The sequence below is a fragment of the Cyphomyrmex costatus genome, unplaced genomic scaffold (genome assembly GCF_001594065.2).
Source record: "Cyphomyrmex costatus isolate MS0001 unplaced genomic scaffold, Ccosl1.0 scaffold505, whole genome shotgun sequence".
NCBI classification, from domain to species: domain Eukaryota; kingdom Metazoa; phylum Arthropoda; class Insecta; order Hymenoptera; family Formicidae; genus Cyphomyrmex; species Cyphomyrmex costatus.
In genome coordinates, this window is record NW_017279311.1 from 408062 (window position 1) to 429499 (window position 21438).

At 35.7% G+C, this 21438-nt stretch overlaps 1 protein-coding gene across 3 annotated transcripts in view; it reads right to left on the reverse strand.

Moving 5' to 3' along the window:
- LOC108778658 (patj homolog) overlaps nt 1–21438 on the reverse strand; it is a 75820-nt gene that overhangs the window by 10214 nt on the left and 44168 nt on the right. For all 3 annotated transcript variants that reach the window (XM_018545891.1, XM_018545890.1, XM_018545889.1), the window contains exons 4-7: nt 12833–12975; nt 10454–10797; nt 4222–4356; nt 2500–2658 (exon numbers count right to left, since the gene is read on the reverse strand). In XM_018545891.1, the coding sequence (XP_018401393.1) occupies nt 2500–2658; nt 4222–4356; nt 10454–10797; nt 12833–12975 (781 nt within the window). The remainder of the gene's footprint in view (nt 1–2499; nt 2659–4221; nt 4357–10453; nt 10798–12832; nt 12976–21438) is intronic.

Sequence of the window (21438 nt, forward strand, 5' to 3'; positions counted from 1 at the left end):
TCTCTCTCTCTCTCTCTCTCTTTCCTCTTGCATTTACTTGACCTCACCGAATAATGAAGATACTTTGCAAGCGTATCCACGTTTAACGTTGAATTATTACAAAAGTCAGACAACGGTGTCCGAAACTTAATTTATTAAAGCCCGCGAATTCGTTTTGCTATTTCACTTTTAATGCATCCGTTATTTACGCCATTCCTCCGTTGAAGTATGATGACTCAATTGTAGCGAAAGATAAACTCGACTCGCGGACGGCTGCCGTCGCCAGGTCTTCAACTTTAATCCCGTGGCGAAGTAATTTCCATCTTACGCGATTTCAAGCGTATGAGAAATTCCGAAGTCTAATTCTTCTCCATAATGGAACCCCATCACTTCGTGAAATACCTCATGCATTATTCATAATCTCCGAATTAGAGTCGGTCCTTGGTCACCGTGGTTCGTATAATTGCTTCACGAATCGCGGTATGCTCTTCTTCGCGGCTAACATCCGTCGTCGAGAAGTTAAATCGTGGAATATTCACGGACGTGGATCCGACGATATCGACCGCATTGCAGTCGACAGATCAGTAATGTATCGTCCTAATGGCTTGCAGTTTGCCGGAATTTCATGCGTGAAGCTTTAGTCTGAAACCCCGCTCGCGGGTAGTCAATAAGGTAACCCCGACAATGATGTACGTGAACCGTATTCCGTACCATCAATCTCCAAACCGGACGGACACATTCTGAGCTCTTGCATCGGAATCTAATGGCTCACATCGCGCACGTAACTCTGGTACTTTAAATACGTACCTTTGCAGAACGCGAACATGCTTCTAATTTGCGCTATAGCTAGATAAATGGACCGAGTTTTGAACTACTACTTATCCTCACTTCTTCTTCTATACGAGTGGGATCACGCGATTCTTATGGAAAAAGAACTGTAGCTTGTTGTAAGAATATATTAGAAATTGCCAGCAAATAATATATGTAGGAATAAAAATAAATCATAAAGAAAGAAAATCTGCTTTTTAAAGAAATAAAAAAATTGTTATATAATAATTAGCCCTTCGTTAATTAAACCCTCCGGTGAAATTTTCAATCTTAGTTCCTAGAATAAAGCGAAGTCTACAGCAGATTTTTTTATTGCTTCTCCTTCTGGAAAAATTTTTATATTTTTTATTGAGGGTAAAAAAACTTTTAACAATAAATTTTTATATAATAGAAAAATCGTATCTTATAATATAGTATATTTCTTTTAGGTAAATGTAAGAATTTTGATAAAATATGAATGAATTCTTTTAGGTTACAATATTTGAGGGTATGTACTTAAAAAAAAAAAATATAATAATGTTGACTTCGAAAGGTTGAATTATTTTAACACTTGAAAATAAAGACTTTTATAAGTGAAAAATCAAATTTAAAAAAGAAAAATGAAATCACTTTTACAGCGGATTAATTATTAAATTTGTTTATTTTAATTAAAATGAATACAAAGATTTCAAAATTGAAATAATGGATACACGGAACAATATTATATAATATATAATAATGTATATAATTTTCCAGTTTTTTTTTATAAATCAATAATAAAATAAATCTTTTTGTGTTTCTTTAATTATGAAGTCTTTCTGGAAGTCTCTCCTTCAATTTCAAAATATTTTATAAATTATGTGTCTCTAATATTTTTGCAGATAATGATTCTGTAATAATATTAAAAAAAAGGTGACATAAAATATATAATACTGAAAACTCTATTTTAAAAGTAAAATCTTTATATATTTATTAAAATTAGTGTTAAAAACAAAAATACAAAAAAATATTTAAATTTTATTTGCATAAAATCTCATGTAGTTTGCAATACGGGTCGCTAAAAACACAGACACGACTTGTATTTGTTCTTGCAACGAAACGAACTGAATACTGATGTTCTTATACATACATAATCTTAACATTATCAAATTTTTTAAGAGAAGATACCGAATTCCACTGTATATGTATTAAATCTTAAAATTCACAATCAAAAAGTCGGTTGTGCTTTAAAAGGGCAACATTGTCTGTGGAAAAATATATATACATAATAGATAAAAATCGAATAAAAAGTCTACATTTTTAATTTTAATTGGGTTTCAATTTGTTTTAGTTACTTGTATTTACTTCCGAATTATCAATGTATAATAAGTATGCGCTGAAGTCAAAATAAATTATAAAGCAAGAAAAAAAAGTATATTTAAAAAAAAATTTGTTGTATGTTAATTAAAATAAATATAATAAATAAAAAGTAGATAAAACAGCTTCAATTTTAATTGGCTTTCAATTTGTTTTAGTTATTCATGTTTCCAAATTGTATTCAACGAAAAAGATAAACAAGAGGAAGTTCATTAAAGACAATGTAAATGGCGGATTATTGGAGCTACCCTATGACCTACACTTGCCCTCTCGAACGCTCGGAACAAATAAAGGGCAAAGTAGTATCGCACGTAATTAATCGCGATCGCTAACACAGAATAGCGGAAGTGAAGATACCTGATAATCGGGAGAAGTTGGCTCCACAGGTCGCGCGACGACCAGCCGCACGTGGGTGCCCGATTGTCGTAAAACCGCGGCAACTTGTTCGCTTCCCATCCCACGGAGATTGACATCGCCGATCTGCAATATGTGATCCCCGCTCTGAAGTCGATTATCCTGCGGGCACACAATGCGAAGAGAAGCATTTAATTTCCGCGACTCTTGTCTGAAGGGCAAACGTTGATATCCCGGATCATTTTCACCATCGCGCCTCTCATTTCCTCGTCCGTTTTCAGGCAACTTGAAACGATGCGTGTCTGATTTAAAAGGTTTAACTCCGGTATGTATACTCTGTATCGTTTGCGCGTTATAGACCTCCTGCGTGTGAGTTACAATAAAGCGTGAAAGTTCGAGGGAGAAGAAGAATAAGAGTGCGGAGGCGCACGCGACGTGACCGTGTGATTAAGTGAGCAACTTATCAAAAGTTAAACCTATGATTAACGACGAGATTTACTTGTTAAGAGTTAAGTCATCTATCGATAAAAGTAATATAGCGAATTACCAAGAATGCGATATAATTAATACTGGAAGTACCGATCGATCTTTATTGACTTTATTTTTTTATTTTATAAATTAATATATTATATTTATTGTATAAAAAAAATAGAATGCTGAAATTGTGTGACTTTTCAATGATTATGTTCTTTATACCGATAAAATATTTTATATTATAACTTTTCATCACTTTTTTAATTCCCATATTCGCTTAGCTCTTTTATGTGCTGTTAGATATCAAAGGAGTTACTAAATCTGAGTTAAATTATATTTTGTTACACACATACTTTTTAACTTCCATCTACATATTATGTATCAAAATATAAATCAATTCATATTTGTGATAAATTTCAGTAAATTCAACTTCAATCAGTAAACAACGTTCATATTAACGTATGTACTTAGTAAGTAATATACGTAAACTAAATTTAAGCTAAATTTAATATTTACATTTTCTTGGGTTAAACTTCCTTGAGTTGTACTCTAGTTTAACTCCTGTTTGGTTATAAATTAATGACAGTTAAATAGGGGCAGTGGTGACTTATAGAAATAATAAAAGATAAATTAGGTATAATTTGACGATATGAATTTAACAAAATGTAAACAATAAACGTTAATAGTACTTCTATTGTTAATATCGCGCGTGGGAAACTTATATTTACGAATAATTATTATGTCGTAAAATTCGCTAAAAATACCTTCGAAATTACACATAGAAAAATATATATGTACTATATTTAAATATTAATTATATTTGTTTCAAGTATTTTAAACTTTATACATATATCGCAATCATGAGTTTCATCACAGGCATCAAATTTATACGAAATATATTCTGAATTAAGTTTAATATTTCAATCAAGATTATAAAATTAAAACAAATTCATTTCAATTTGCTTAATACATAAAGTCGCTTTTTCTAAAATTTTATAAAAATATTCCTCATACTAAAGAAAATAAATCCTTTCGAATATATGATGAATTTTTCATAAATGTGTAATAAGTTTATTTTAAATGTTATCAAGAAAATTTTCTCTTTGTTAAAAATAATCGTTATTAAATTTAAACGAAACAGATTAAAGTAAGCAATTACTTTTCTAGCAATAGAATATTTTTGTGTGTAGTTAATTTCTATAAAGAATTTAGATGCTTCCAACGGAAGAGAATAGTTCTCGGTTTACTTACGCGATCGGCAACGCCTCCTGGAAGAATGGTTTTAACGACGACGCCGGTGCTACGTCCGCCGATGATGCCGAATCCAAGACCGCTGCCATCGTTAATGAGATTTATCACTTCAACTTGAGCCCATTCCGTATTCAACTGTGAACGGAAAGATCGCAAAAGCATCTTAAAGTCCCGCCGTTCGTTATGAAACTTTAATAATATTATCGAATGTCTTCTCCAAAGAGTGACATAATGCTGGGATGATATAATGGAAATTAAACTCCTCGAAAATCTCACATTTTCGCGAAATACTCGTATATATTGCGGTTAAACAACAAATTGGTTGACAGAGAAAAATATGAAAACAAAAAGCTTTTCCCTTTCTTTTAAGTTCAATTCTTAGCTTAATCATTTTAAAAGTATAATGCTGTTACAGGTTCAATCTAATTTGTTTGGAGTTCAATTATGCGTTGCGGCAGAACTTTAACTTAATTAAATTGTTACTCCTAACAGCACGCGAAATACAAATAAAATTTCGCAATATCATTAATTTGTGAAAACTTCGGCGTAATCTCTCCACGAACATATTTTTCGTAAGTACCCCCTTCGTACTTCCTACGTATTTTTAATTACAACAACTTTAACAACCGTACTGTATACTGCATAAAGAATGAGTTAATGAGAATAAAGTACGACGGAAAATAAGAGTAATGATGGCGCACAGCATCTGTTCCATTGCGGAATATTTTAACGAACTTAAACGAAACAAACAAGGTTACTTGATATTTTTCAATAACGATAATAAGTGATTCAGTTTGTCACGCGTCGCCGCAAAGAGCTGACATAACCAAACTAGATTTTTTTCACGTGTTAAAGAGTATCATGAAGCTTTCCAAGAATAACACAGTTATTTCCTAGTTCAAAAATTATTGAGATACAATTGAATTATTATGACAAATTATATATGTACACTGAGAAAAAGTAATCTAAATTTTACTAAATATTCATTTGAATAGTGCCAACTAAATATTTACTTACAGTAAATAAATATATTCAATAAAAAATGATATTTAAATTAAATTAATGGTTCTCTTATACTAAAAAAAATTATATCCTTATATTTAATAAATATTTAGTTGACATTATTTAAATAAATAGTTTATTAAACATTTTTTTTCAGTGTATAAATTATGAAACCACTACACTACGGCGTTTCTTTGATTGGTAACTCGTAATTTGCCTAAAATCAATAAAACAGCAGAACAAGCAGAATAAGCGACTAATCTCGGCTCGCAACATGTCAGGTCATTAAATTTGATTGGTTCTCTTGAGTTTGCTCCGTTATCGTGGCCAAGTGGCCACAATTAACAAGATATTTAATATTAACGTTCCGATTTCCGATAGCTCTTATAGGGCGCTTACAATGGTCTGTAATTTCCGGTGAATCGTAGCCAAGATTTTCGAATCAATTTTTCATCGTTTACCTTCCTCCTCGGGGTATATCTTAGCTAGTGTATTGGCGATATTGTCGAAAAATTAATGAAATTTAATTGTGCCAGAATCTCTGCTTTCCTTCATAAAGCACTCCATTCGGAGCGTAATATCGCTTTCCTCCCCCGGCGTTTATTGTGCCGAGATAATCCTTTCATTTCCGAACGCTCTGAAATATGCGAAGAAACGAAGTCGTGAGTGGTAGACGAGGTTGTTGCTTGTTATCGGAAGGAAAGTTTTGAAAATTGCCGGCTCAAGTGCGTCTCACAGCGTTCCAATTTACGTGCATCAGACAATCGGTCGGATTTAATTAAAACGTTTTTATCGGTACGGCGTTCAGTGGTCTCCGGATAAACCGAAGGACGCAGAGTTATTGGCTCATTAAAACGCAGAAATCCAATGAATTTTTTATGATCTGGTAATTGGCCCCGTGCAAACAAGGACTATTGTATAGATCGAATGAGCGGTCATGCTATCGCGTGGATGTTCCCTCGAATCCCAGAACTTCCGGTGATCCCTCGAACCGGAACGGAAACTACGTCGAGAAACGGGGAGACAGAGCGACAAGGCCGAGAGTGATTTACATTGCGGGTGTCGTGCAAACGGCGTGCCCGCGGCGTATATACGTGCGTATGTGTGTATGTATGTGTGCGTGGACGCGTACATTTCGATAGAAGATTAAACGTGCGACCGGACGCGCGCGATCGCAAAGCTGGAAATTCGTTCGGATTGAGACGCACATTTCGCTTCAGACTCGAGTCACGTCAGCGTCGTTAAAGACTTCTGGCAGGATATTCTTCGAACTTCGTATATCCGATAATCGTTCTTCACAGACCGAAATTAGTTTCGGGATAAGATAGTAAAGCTCATTGGAAGCTCCGTTTCTGACGTAGCGGCGTCGGGTGTACTTTTCCTTGTTACAAAGGAAGGAGAAGCCGATAAATCAATCGTAGTTAATGCCGAATGTATTACCCTGTCAGTCTTTCTACTCTTTAGAAAGAGTGAACTGATACTTGATAATTTAGAACAATTTAAATAAACAGCGATCGCGATTTCCTTTATTCATTTCGTGTAATTTTAAGATATTTAAAAAACAAAAATATCGCATTAACTACTCCTCTCCTACAGATTTAATAAAATTATTATTCATTACACATAATTTTAAGATGTGAAGAGTTATTTTGTATATATAATTAAATATATATATTTTTTCTTTTAGTGTAAACATGAGGTATATCCGTATATATTTAAGTATGTACATATTTTTACAGAGCTACCGAGGATATTTCATAAAAATACAAGATTGATGAATTAATAAAACAATGTGTTACATTATAGCTTAAATTATACATCAAAGATAATATTATTTTGCATTAATAGATTTCATAAAAATTAATATTAATGATATACGAAATATCTTCGTTATCGCGATGCAATAAAAAGAGATTGATAAAACATTGCGAGTATTATCAAACGATTTAATATCTCCACCAGGAAAAAATTGGAAAAAAACATTCTATTAAATAATGTCTCTGTGCCATAACGCAATCGATCGAAAAGGATCGATCGTCTTTCTGTCGAGTTCCATTGACAACGTCAGAAGTTCTCGTCTGTGATTTTATTTTTATCTCAATGTCACAAGAAAGTCACCGACCTTCTATCAATCGAATGTGACATTTGCTTAATGACAATAGGAAAATAAATGTTTAGATGTACGCGATCGAACGTTTTCAGAACTTTGTGACATAAAGTCATTTTTAACATACACAATTCTCAATAATGATACGTGATACTTGATTGTGAGTCTTATAAATTTAATATATTTTTTTTTTTCGTACTAATAAATACTATAGAAATCGCCAATGCAAATCGTACAATATTTCTCGTAAATGTCATGATTTTCTTTCATAAAACAATATCAAATAACGATTAATACATGGCTATACTCGATTTCAATGTCTGAAACTCCGATTTGTACTAAATTCCAATTAAATTCTCGTTACTTCTTTTTATATATACAAACACTCTCAATGGCTGCCCGACGTCGTGTGTAAACTTTGAGCAACGGCGAAAAAACATTAATTCGTAAAAACCGTTCCATTTTCGTCGGATAAAATTGATTGCAGGGCGGTGTTAAAAGCACAGGGAGCGCGCACAGGATCATAGATCTAATGCGAGCGCGGGAAGTGTCAATTTGTTACGATTAAATGTTCCATCGAAATGGCATCGCTACGGGGATAAACGATTCTACGGTATCTCGCCGGTAATGGACGATAAATTTGGAAGATCACGCAAACCTTGCCTGCAGAGAGAACCGGCATTGCCCGGAGGGCGTCAGCGAAACTCTTTACCGATAATTCTATTTCCGTCGCAGCCGTCCGCCACCGCTTGTTCCTATTATCGCGCCCGAAGACAGGTGGAGATAGGAAGAGAACGGAAGCGGGGAAACGCGAACAGGCGCGCATTTATCTGCGATTGAAAAAAAACAAAAACGACTATAGGTATATCGAATGTCGAGGAATAAAGAGAAATGGCTACGGTCGTTTGGTAGCCAATCGAAAACTTTCTCTGAAAATGATAGCTTCGAATAAACTGTGCAATTAACTACCCATGTAAAATTATCTTTCGAAATAAGATAAAATTGTCTTTCGAGATATATTTAGTAAATATGTTCGTAAATATATAATAATATTTCCGTTAATGAAATTACTATAGATATTAAGAAAAGTTAAAAATATATCTGCTATGTAGATATATATGTCCATTAATCCTTTATAGATTGGCGACTTCATTTGCGGTCACTCTCTTTTATTTTATGAACTACTCGCTTAACTTTTGTAAAACTTAACTTATCAAGTAATTTGATAATACTTTATTCAAATCTGAGAAAAATAAATAATTCGTAGATTTAATATGATGGACAGAATTAAAAAAAATAATTTGATTATATGATAAAACTCGGTTTTCGGGAGTTTTTACAATAATTGCAAATATCAAATTTCCAGTTTTGTTTTATTTGAAGCTCTTCAATACTACGTAAACTGATTTCCAAACTGACTTTCAAATTCTGATCATGAACTCTGTTACACTGGATTCTCTTTCATGTTACATACTATCCTTTTGAAATGCGATATTTTTAGTCCATATTCGAACTCATCAAATACCAAGAACTTCCTAAAACCGAGTTTTACGATAGTTAGATTATTTTTTTAATATAAATAAATTTTTAAATTCTAAGACTAGAATCATATTCAGTAATCCCGAAAACGTTTAAAAAACAAGATCTTCTATAAGTTACTTTATTAAAAAGTTCTACAATCTTTAAAAGATTAAATTCTCTAAAATTAAACAATTTTATTAATAAAATTACTGAATATTAGAAAAAATTTTTTTTTTTAAAAGTACTTCTATAAAATACACATTAAATTCTCTGAAATAAATAATACGATTTTAATTAATAAAATTGTTAGATATTAGGAAAAGTGTTAAGAGTATTTCTATAAAGATATATATTTATTAATTCTCTAATTAAAGTAAAAATATTACTCGAGTAATTAGCAAATTGTAAATAGAAAAATAGATATTATCTTTTCTTGAATACAGCATAAAATTAATAATAATATTTCGTAGAAAAATACTCCTCAATATTCGCGAAATCTAACATTGGCAGATACCAGCTAAATATTATTGGCGATACTATTGCCTTGAGATGCCGGCAAGGCTGTACTAATAATTCTATTTCCGTCATAGCCGCGCCGCTGTTCCTATTATCGCAGCAGAAAGTAGAAAAGGGATAAAAAAGAGGGAGGGCGTTGTGGAAGGGTGTCCAAATGAGGCCAATTATGCCGGGGCTATCGATTGGGATTTTATCGGCGTGTCACCACTCGGGTGGCTCCAACGCAAATATTTCTTTCGGGATGAAGCATCCTCGAGTCCGAGGAAGACACGGGAATTTGTCCGCATAAGGCGATCTCGAGTCTGAAAGCCCTGGCTGTGAGCTACACGATAAAATAAGAAGCCTTGAGAGAAATAAGAGCGCGCTTATTAAGAGCCAATGAAGAACATCCCTTTACGTGGAGAAATATTCAGCACAATAGTCTTCACCGAGAGGGAAGATCAGGGGAGCTCTCGTTCGAGCGAAAAAAGGGGAAAGAACAAAAGGAAAAGAGCACAACCGCTAAGATGAAAAATGATAAGAAAGAGTATTGATACAATTGCTCGTTGTTGTTGATTATGAACAGGAAATTTCTTCTAGCAATTTTTCGTTCATAATCACACAACGAGCAATCTTTTTTTCTTTTTTCACAATTTCAATTTGCTATATTCTAATATGCCCGAGAAACCCTCGGTTGGATTTTAAGAACGATTTGCTGAAGTATATCTAAAAATTGAGCTAGATACAAATTTTAAAATAATTTTGTAGCATTATTAAAATAATTATGTAAAATATTTAAATTAATTAAAATGTCAAAACTTTTCGCAGCATCGTTTATCATGCTTGAGTTTTTTTTACATAATTATTTTAACAGTGCAACAAAATTATTTTCAGATCTGTATCTAAATTTCGAGGTACTTGGGCGAAATCCGCAACACTGACACTGATCGTCAATGCCATGAAGTTACAAATCTATAAGATAGTCGCTAATTATGGCGTTATAAACAACGCGTGACGCGAAGCTCTCTAAAAAAAGAAGAGGGCGTTCTGAGGAACGCGGGTTACGGTCGAGGCTGGAGAGGAAGGAAAAAAAGGGCGGCGACTCACCACCATGTCAGAGCCACTCTTGGAGGCGTCACTGACGGCGGAAGGGCTTCTTTCGATAACGAGGCCTCCAGGTACCGGTGTCGAGGTCGGTGTAGGTGTTGGTGTATTCGTAGGCGTCGGGGTCGCCGCCGAAGTGGTGCTGGCCGGTTGGCTTGACTTCGGAGTCGGTCCCGGTGTAACGACGGTGGACGATGCTGACACCGATTGATCCTTGTCGGAGCTTGTCTGGTTGTTCCCAGCAACGGCACCGCCGCCGCCGCCGACGATGGACGACGCTGCTCCTGCGGCCGCTGTCGAACTCGAACCACCGGACAATTCATCCGTTGGCAAAGAGCTCCCAACGTCTGTCAATAGCAAGTACACACCGTTCCGTCTATTATTTAACCATTTCGAGCACGACGTGCTCTACACGTCGTATCGACGGTACTACAATGAGGAGTATGGTAACTGCAAAACTGCAGCTTCTCAGAAAAGTTATCTTGTATACTGGAAAAGTCTGGTAATAGCTACTAAATGTATCTTATTTATAATAACGTATATATTATTTTGGTGCGATATTCAGTAAATTACCAAACATAATCATAGTAATCAACTATTTGGTAATAGTTAGAAGTAAAATTAGAGTTTAGTTGATTTTGATCAGACTTTTTTTTCAGTATACCAGAGCTCTTTTTCTAAATATCATTTACATATTAACTGAAACGTAAATAAAATATTAATTACAAAATTACATAGATTAGAGACGTTTTCTTCGAGCATAAAAAAAAATATTAATATGTTATATAATTAAAGCTGTTAAAAATGCGCTTATAATATTTTCACTGGTATCATATAATGTATAATTTTTAATCCAGTGTAGAATTATTGTACAAACTCAAGTTAATTTATTCATTAGCAAGGAGCTCCTGAAAGTCTAATCGTGAAGTTACTCCTATCATTTAACTCCTTTAATTAATATGTTTTACAGAAGTTGGTTTCAGCGCATAATTTTCAGAAATTAATTAATAAGAAAATATACGTGACATTCTGACACTAGAAAGAAATAATACACTCAGAACAAATGTTTGTATTTGTAACTACAATTATAGTTATCGTTACTACAAAAACAGTTGAAATTACCATAAGTATAGGCAACATATAATTATAATTACAAATACAAAAAATAGTTTTCTCAGTGCATAATAAATGTCGAATTTTGATTAATTGTTCCAAAATTATTAGCATATTCATAAAATTCGATTGAATAAAGCAATAAAAGAAATTTGACATTAGTAAAGTGTGCGATATTTTCACGTAGCAACTGCGTTACTCGCACCGTATACACGCATGGACAATCCAGCATGAGTTTGCTGTTCCATATGCAACAACCAGGCCAGAAAAAAGTTAACGAAACTAATTTAACTCTATACGGCGTGAGAAATTCAACGAGAATAAACATTTATGCTGGCGTGGACAATGTTGGCATCGCTGAGGGCGCATAATACTCCAGGACAGTGTCTTTCTTGTTACATGCACGGGGCACACTCGTTCGTTACTTTCGTGCAAATTGCAAGGACGAAGTGTGCCTTGATAAAGAAGAGCAAATTTGCGAAATCTGCAACGCTGTTTCGGATTGTCTAAATATCTCGAAATTAATCTACTACACTCGAGATTACAATCGCGTTGAACAAATTTGCAAAATCCGTGATATAACGTTGTTTCGGATTATCTAAATATCTAGATCGTAGTTTGACTTCCGCATCGAAGAGGACATAAATCCAGATCGAAACGTTCGCGGAGTTAACTCTGTTGGTCAATACATTCCGATTGTTTGCGAATTCTATCTTGATTGCGTTTATAAATATATTATTTTTACGCACTAATAACCGCGAAAGAGCTTTTATAGACAAGTTACTTATATTTGACTTATTCTTGAAGCTACAAAACTATTTTTATTTGAAATATCTTGAAATCAGTCTGTTACAAAAAATGGGGATTGTAACAATCGCATTGAACAGATTTACAAAATCCATGTTTTATTTCGGATTACCTATAGATATCTCATCCGTAGTTTGTCTTCCACGAAAACTCTAATCCATAGTTGAAACGTTTGCGGATTTAACTTTGTTGGTGAATACAATTCAATTTGTAAGTTATATCTTATTCCATTATAAATATATTATTTACGCGGAGGCTCTTATAGGCAAGTTTGATTTATCCTTCAAGTCACAAAACTGTTCTTATTCTAAATATCTTGAATTTATCTATTACTATTGAGGTTACAACAATCGTGCTGCGCGGCAATCCGAGATCCTCTGTGCAAATCGAACACAAGAGACCTTCATCTCCCGGCGTAAGCAAATTCCGCTCAGAGCATGCAATTACACAGATTGTAATTACCTTGGGCGCTTCTTGCTACGACTAGCTCAACCAGACCACGGGCCTTCTGAAGAATCGAGATCGCCTGCTCATGGGAGACGTTCGAGTCTAAGGGCTGCCCATCGATCGCTAATATTTGATCACCCTCTAACAGTCGACCGTCGCTGAAACAAAAATACCATAATTCGGGTGTGTGTTTATTCGTGGCGAAAATGACGACACTCGATTGCCACTTGTGAAAATGAGTCTCAGAATAAATAAAAACAAGACTGCTGAGTGTATGAACGGTGAAATTTTGCATTCAGGCGACAGGCGACGAAATGGCGCGCATTACGCGAAGCATAATATTGTTTGCCACTGACATTTCCGGCCGTTTGGCACGCGTGTTCGCTTTATGTATTTCGAATTGGGTCAGCTAAATAATCAGGAAACGATCAATAATCAACTTATCTAATAACGCGATATGAATACCCCGCTATGCAAATACACGCGGCCCGCTCGGGTCTGTTATAATTAGATTGCTTTACGCGCGGAAGGAGGAGGAGGGGGGGGGGAGGGTGGTCATCGACCGCGCATTATCAAATCGTTCATGCGATTTTTATTCCGGGAAGGCGGGAGAAAGGAGGGATCCATTACGAGACTTCGACGCACGCGTAATCTCCTCCCTATCGGCAGCGACCGCAACGTAATTAGCTCGCGCTCGTTTCGAGACACTTTAACGACGCGGACGCGCCGTTAAACTTCCAATCTCGAGTTATACGGCTGATATTAAACAAAAATTCCGTGTTCCTTCCCGTTCGCGAACGATAACGTTCGCGAACGGGAGGATGCGAGCGATATATACCTAGAATTTTCTCCTCTTATCTCGTGTATTTATACAAAGCGCGGATTATCGTAACGCTGCCGGCTCGGCACGAGTGCTCGGTTACTGATTGTAACGTATAGAACAAGACGATGCGCGCCGGTATGATGTAACGTACCATGAAATCCTTTGCAGTTTCCCTCCCGACTCTACGGCGATTAAATTTTTAATAAAATTATCAGTATCTCGCATCGCGCGTTAAAATTTCCGTACAACAGTAATCGGATAATTCGTTCGACGCTAACTCAATTTATCATGCAGCTCCTTGCAGTTACCTTTTCGAGAACGTGAGATTTACACCTTATTACAGAGAATTGGATTAAAATGAACACAGATGGGTAGGTGAAGAGACCGGACGTACGTTGCGAATTCGGTTCTCGTCGAATCATCGATCTGTACTGCACTGAGAAAAAATGATGTTCTAGCAACAGCTATTAAAAAAACTAAAAATAATCTCTTGTTTTTTATTAATTCTTAATTTAAAATCGTTGATTTAATAACAATATTGTGAACAAAGTAAATAAAATTTGATTAAAACAATAACACGTGTATTTGTTTTCGTTATTAATATTATTAAATTAACAAAATGCCTTTTAATTAAAATAATACTCTGTTGATATAACATTATTTTTTTAATATATTATAAAGATTTATGTTACTCGAGAAAGATGGAAGGGATGAAAGTTCCACGTGATACAGTTGTTCATTTAGGTTTACAATGGAGACAGTAAGTTTCAAACCATAAAAGAAATCGACCAATTACAGTACACTATTCTCTTCATATTCTACTGTGATTGGTCAATTTCTTACAATTTACGGTATATTACTTCCATCGTAGACGGTCCTTAAGAAATACAATGAAGGATACAACAGATTGCCGTAATGCCGAGATATTTCGTGCCGAAAGTGGCTCCGTAGGTCGTTCCGTAGGTGCCGCAAAGATATAGCTATGTTATCGATATATCGCTTCAAGTGGAACCAAGTGGAACAAGCCAGCCGGCCGTACGAGTGTCTGCAATCTATCGAGAAATTTGAACAACGATATACGGCTGTATGAAGGATGAGGACAATTCGATAAAGGATTTTGACAAGCGATAAGATCTGACTAATTAAATTTCTCGACAACGATCTTGGCTGGGATCAGACTGGGCGAAGTAACCGCTCGTTCACGGAGTACGTTGTCTCGTAACTTCCGCGTAATTAAAACCTGCTTGATGCTTTGTAAAACCAGAATATCCCATCTTTTACGTCATGAATACCAAAAGCTGAAATAAGGAGCGTGATAGCTGAAAAGGAAGTAACATTTGAGTAGCAAATAAAAAGGACTTGTCCAATTTAATTTTAGAAGCGCAAACGGGAATCTACTTCTACCATTTGGTTGAAGTTGAAATTCACAAATCCTCCGAGCGATGCACTGCGCATCCTATATGGGAAACGTTTTATTTTCTAGTCTTTTTCGTGTTGACAAGGTAAAAATAAAATTTCTCGTGTAAACCGTGTCAGTTGACAAGGTAGTTGACTATATTCGAGCTAAAAATTGTTTAGAGCGTTTCCGATGCTCCTATATCCGTTAAAATGTAATGTCAAAGTATAAAATTGTTAATTTAATAATAAAATATTAATAAGTTTCATCTTTTATATATGCCATGAATAACAAGAAATTAAATTAATGAGAAAATATCGCGCAGCAAGAACCTATAGGTATACTGAAAAAAGAATTTGATAATAACTATCCAAATGTTTAATGAAATAATGCTAATTAAATGTTTGATATGACTAAACATAATTTTAACTTTACAAATATTTAGTACGTATTATCATTGGTAATACCGTTTGGGGGGGGGGGGGGATTTGTAAAGGTAAAATTATATTTAGTTATATTAACTAAATATTTAATTGGAATTATTTCACTAAATTTGGTATAGTAATTACCAAATTGTTTTCTCCAATATATAGAATGGAAAGTAAGAATTCCTCACGATAATAACGCTATCGGAAACATCATTATGTTCGTTACCGCTTCCACGTCGCCATCGTTTATCGAGTGGGGCATTCTCTGCGACATTTGGCATAGCACGCAAAGCTACACACCGCGATATCCAGCATTTAATGGCACGATAGTGGTCACGTTACCCAATTTCCGTCAAACCGAATTTCAATGCCTGCGCTGATGATACTAATGATGTCGCTTTGGTCACGGTAATCTACGTTTCCATTTTCTGCGGTTTGAACAGGCGCCTGACGAGATCCGAGAGGATCCCAGACAAGAATATATCTGTAACGACAAACAAATCTTATGGAACTGCATCGTCGTGGAACGAAGCCACGATCTCGTTGACAATAAAAATTCTTAAGAGATTATCCCGAATCTCGAAGAACTTAAGTCCTGAGATAACAAATTATTCATTCTGTACAAATTATTCACTCTGCTTTTTCATTTGTTACGATTATTTATCCCTTTGCTATTCATCGTGCGTATTACGAAATGATTAACAAACGTTTTTTTTCATCGTGTATAAAACGATGGTTTGCGCTAAACGTGAACTAAAAATAATATTAGTGTGGTATATTCTAGAAAGAAATTTATTTAGAAGAAAACGCACAATCAAGTGTCCTTAAAAATAAGAAACACGTATTTTTTATAAGTTTCCTCGCACGGTTAGCAAATGGAAAAAGATTGGTACTTTTCTCCTTCTAATATTATCTAAACTCTAAAAGATGTAAAAAATATTTTTAATAAAAATTCAAGTTTCAAGAAATTAATAAAAAAAAATTTTAACAATTTTTTATTTTTTATAGAAATTTATAATAAAAAATTTTTATCATTATTGCACAGTGTATTCTTGAAACCATTTAACTTTTATTTATTTAAAACACTTTTTATATATTTTGGAACGGTTTAGATACTTAATTAGGAAGAAAAAAAAGACTTTTAAAGGAGGATTTCACCCTAGTGTGAGAAAATTTATAAAGTCTCTTATTTTTTTTTTATATATTTTAACATTCAGAGCTCATTAAAATCCGAGGGAGACATTTCGCTGTGTTCCTTTGTTGGAATTTTTATGGATTTGTGTATGTGAATTTACATTAATTACACAAAAATATTATGGAAAGAAATGAGATCTTAAAAACTCTGTACAAAGAGGACACAACGAAGAACAACTGTACGGATGAAACAAAATTAATAAAATTGCTACGAGGATAAAATATAAACCGATATCATTTGCAGGAATTTATCCGAAGGATAAAGTCACAACGATAAGAATGATGAAAATCCTCTTTGCGCGATGCAAAAACGTAGAATTCGTAAAATATAAAGATACCGACGGTAACACGTATAAACTCGTTAGAATATAAAGATAGCAGGGGAAAAATAGCAGCGAAAATATGAGTCACGAATAAAAAGATGGCATTGATGTGCACTGCACTTTGAAAGCCTCGAAAGAAAAGTGGATGGGAAAGGTCATCGTAATAATGACTCTGATAAAAATTTCGCTCGCGACGCACGAGGTAGATATACATAATGTAATAAAAGCGAAATATATAAAGGATGATCGAGTTAATGCAGTGGACAACGGTATGGATGTGCCCAGCGGATTGGCGCCGCGGCGCGCAGAAGCGCGTAAGAAGCGCCGGGGGTGTTCTCCCCGTATTCCAGCAGCACTCTGTAAATTATGAATGAGGCGTATATCCTGCGCGAGCCTGTGTGTACCGAGCTCTCAGATTACTCCCGCGGCTCGCCCGGCGCTTCAAAGTATATACGACGAGGGTGGATAGCCTCGTGTAAGGGTCGCGAGCAGAAGGGTGGACCGTGGAGTTCGTCGACGTAGGAAAACACCAGCGGCGGCTAGCGTCGAGTAGGGGCGGGGTTTTAAAGCCGTCTCTTAGCATACACGAGCAGCCGGATATACGTCGTAAAAAGAAAAACGCGCGACTCGCTTTCCCTCCTCGCGCTTTTCTTCCTCTGTTTATCGCGCGTTTCTAGTCGTTTCTCCTAGCCAGATCGTAAAACTGACGTAACATCGAAACTCCGACATGAAATGTAAAAGCTCTTAGCTCTCTTCGGCTTAATGCTCAACAAATGGGCTTCTCCTCTCTTGTCTCTCTCTCTCTCTCTCTTACGATTTGCGTAAACAGGGCTGTCACGAATCCTTCATCCTGAAATTCCACGACGTTTCCTTGATTTTCCAAACAAAATTTCAATAATACTTTGAAATTTTTTGTCTTCATTTGCAGACCGTTAAATATTTTGAGAGATCAATCTAACAAAGCATTGCAAATTATTGTTAATGTTGCTGACACTGCTTACATTTTTAACTATTAAGTTGGTAGTAACTCCAAATTCCTGCATACATGCGAGATACATACGTATGTATATCAAACTTCTTTACAGCCAAGAATTTTAATTCTCCAGAAAATTTTGCAAATTTCCCTGATTTTTCCTTAATCTCCCTGACCGTTTTTAATTTCTCTGAGAATTTCCTGATTTCCAGTTCTGTGGCAACCCTAGGAAATATTATACTTGTAAAAAAAAGTGCCTTCTTGGGCAGATTGTCCCAATTCTATGCCGCACTCCGATCAGGTTTTGGGGAAGATTTAAGATCCGTTGCACGACGTAACGTGAGACGTCTAACTATCCATTGTTTCGTACTGCGATATAGTTACACCGACTGACTGGCACACTAAACTTTCGCCGAATTTCCAAACTGTTAGAGAACAGCTCGGGCTCACACTTTGTCTGAACGCGGCCATTATGCAAAATCGCCCACGTAAATTCTGCGGGAACTGCAAGTGCTACAAGATAATTACGTAACTAGCTCAGAGACGTAATTTATGCTTTACGTAAATAATACCGACAAACAGCAGCTGCACGCTGTGGAAGGGGATATTTTTTTTTTTTATTTTCCTCAATGATCGTGTACGAGTGTTTTCATTAAGCGGAAAAAGTCGCCTTTTTTCATTAGGACTTCCATTTCATACCTCTTGATTATTCGACCGGCCCTTGGGAAGGGAAGAACGGTTGTTATTTTGCAATTCGGCTCTGCACTGATTGCAGTTAGTGATTCCAGCGCATCGCGAGTTATTTATTCTTCAGTCTGCAGACTGCCTGATCTGCTTGCAAGCGCATGTAAAGCGCTTGATCGATACTATCTCTATCTATTGAAAATGGAGCACGTAACGGTGTGCACGCGTGTAGAGAACGCAAAGATAATCTAAAATATATTCAAACCGGCACCAAGAGTCGACAATTCATTATATCGGCCTCGATTTTAAATGTTCACCGCTTCACCAAAGAGTTAATCTGATCGACCGATTATTTTGAAAATCTTGATGGTACGACCCGCTTAAAAATATCCAAATGTTTCGAAAGCCGATTTCGATTTGCCATCTCACAAATGTTATTAGTCTAGTGACCATCGCTAAATGCATAATGCAGTCGGACTGTAAACATGAAAACAGAACGAGGTAAATTGTATTTGACCAGTAATTAAGCTTCACAATGCCGCAAACGTTGTCGAGCAATTTGCAAGAAACACTGGTAGATAATCGTAATGCAACGTGGAACAAAAATACTCTGATTGAATACGTAATTAATAATTTTTTAACTTTAATACGATAACAAGTGTAAGCAATATTCGTCGGCTAAAATGTAATATGCATGGAAAATAAAAGCGCGTATCTTTTAACATTATCGTGTTCTCAACATATGTATGACGTGTCGGATAACGAAACGCAAGAAATCGAAGCTGCTGCGTAAAAATTCAATGCCGAGTGCATAGAAATAGAAAGCCCCAGAGCGGAAAAAATTAATGCGAATGTTCTGCACAAAGGAAATCCTCGATCAGTCTTCCGTTTTAGCCGCTTATATTCTCTTTGACACACACACGCGCGTACACACACACAAGATGCTCCGGAAAGCGTATATAATCGGAAAAGAAATGATTCCTCGTATAAAAATAAGTTGAAAATGTGGAATAAAATTTTTCTGCATACCGCTTTATTTTCAAGAAAATCGAGTTTGAATATACGTTCAGTATTTATGCGTGCACTTGACAAGACTATAAATCTACTTGATTCATTGATTATTTACTACTATTTTTATAATAACACGTATTTATTTTATTAACTGAAGAACTGCTAAAAATATCGTCTTTAATATCGCAGACGAATCCTTGCTCGACAAATTAAAGATGTAAATGGAAATAGTGGTAGCCAGTTGGGTAAACCAAGAGATTGTGGCTAGTCAGGTGCATGTTTAAGTACACGTGTACTTAACGAACTCGACTTTCAAGCTCGATTTTCTCAAAAACAGAACTCTATACGAAAAAATGTTATTCTTTATTTTCAGCTTAGTTTTATATGGGAAATCACTTCCTTTCTGGTTATATCACTTTAGAACATTCTGTATGTATACATAATACATATATGTGGTTTATCTGTATGTATATATAAACCACAATTTTATATATATATAAACCACATATGTATATATATATATAGTTATATATATAAACCACAGCGTGCATTTATCGATTCGAGTATGTTGTCCTACAATATATAGCGTCTCTCACCACTTAGAAACAGCGGATGCAGAAAACTTGCTCCCATTGTTTTCAGTAGTACCGGGGAGAGGTAGGCTTTCTCTCTCTCTCATAGCCCGATTCAGAGCCCGTTTCCCCGGGATACCTTGCCGAAACTTTTAGAATATCAAGATATATAAACGTCCGCGTCCCGAGGCTTAAAGCGAAACCGCGATCATCGTTTGCAAGTCAAATATACGCCGCAATTTCTCACCGCGCCGGGATATATCACACGACGTGTGCGTGCACCTTACAATTCACCGACAGAGCGTCTCGCAAACGAGGGTGTCGCGTATCTCCGTGAAAACTTCCCACACGACACTGTACTTCGAATTGAATGCAGTAAATCTGCTACGAATTCGATCCGGGCTTCGTGTCACGTAGACACTCCACCTTAATTTGTCATTTTTCATTCTACGGAAACGTTTCCTTTTGCGATGACTATAGCTCGAGGCGGTAGAAAGAGATGACGATGAGAGGAATGACGATATGACAAACAAGGCACATAACCCGGAGATGATTGATCGACATGTATATCGAGATGCAAAATTGTTTTTTCCGAAAAAAAAGTGAATCGCACGTCTACTCAACTACTCAAGCTATATGAATGAAATAGGCTTTTCGGAAAAAGCAATGTTACGTGTATCTGGTTTAAGCGTGACATTTGTTTGTTTATACTATTCTTGCCAATGCCATAGAACAAAACTATCCATAAGTAGTCAATAGACTCGCGATACCCGATAAGCGACACAATATCTCGCGAAATTCTCTTGTGTCGCGCAAAGTATACGAAATAAGTTTTATATTGGGTGAAAACACAGATACACGAGAGAAACCACCGAAGAATCCTATCTTTTTCTCTCACTGACAGGTCGTGGACTCCGAATTAGTGGGTAAGCCAGGGTGGATAAGCCGGAGGTTTTCGGTAGATTGACGCATAGGGCTTACACAGTGTCGGTCCAGTCACTAGGTTAATCTTCCTTTCCTTTTCTTATGCATGACTCCAAAAAAGTTTTGTGCTGTTGGAAGTCGTCGCTGCAAGTGAAACGAACGCACGATAGCAGGTCAGCGATTCGACGAGGTCGAATCCGAGAAAGTGTAAGCAAAAATTCTTCAGCATGCACAATTTCTGCAGTTTGCAATTAGCAAAATTGTCGAAACATCAAATAGTTGCACAGCACGCC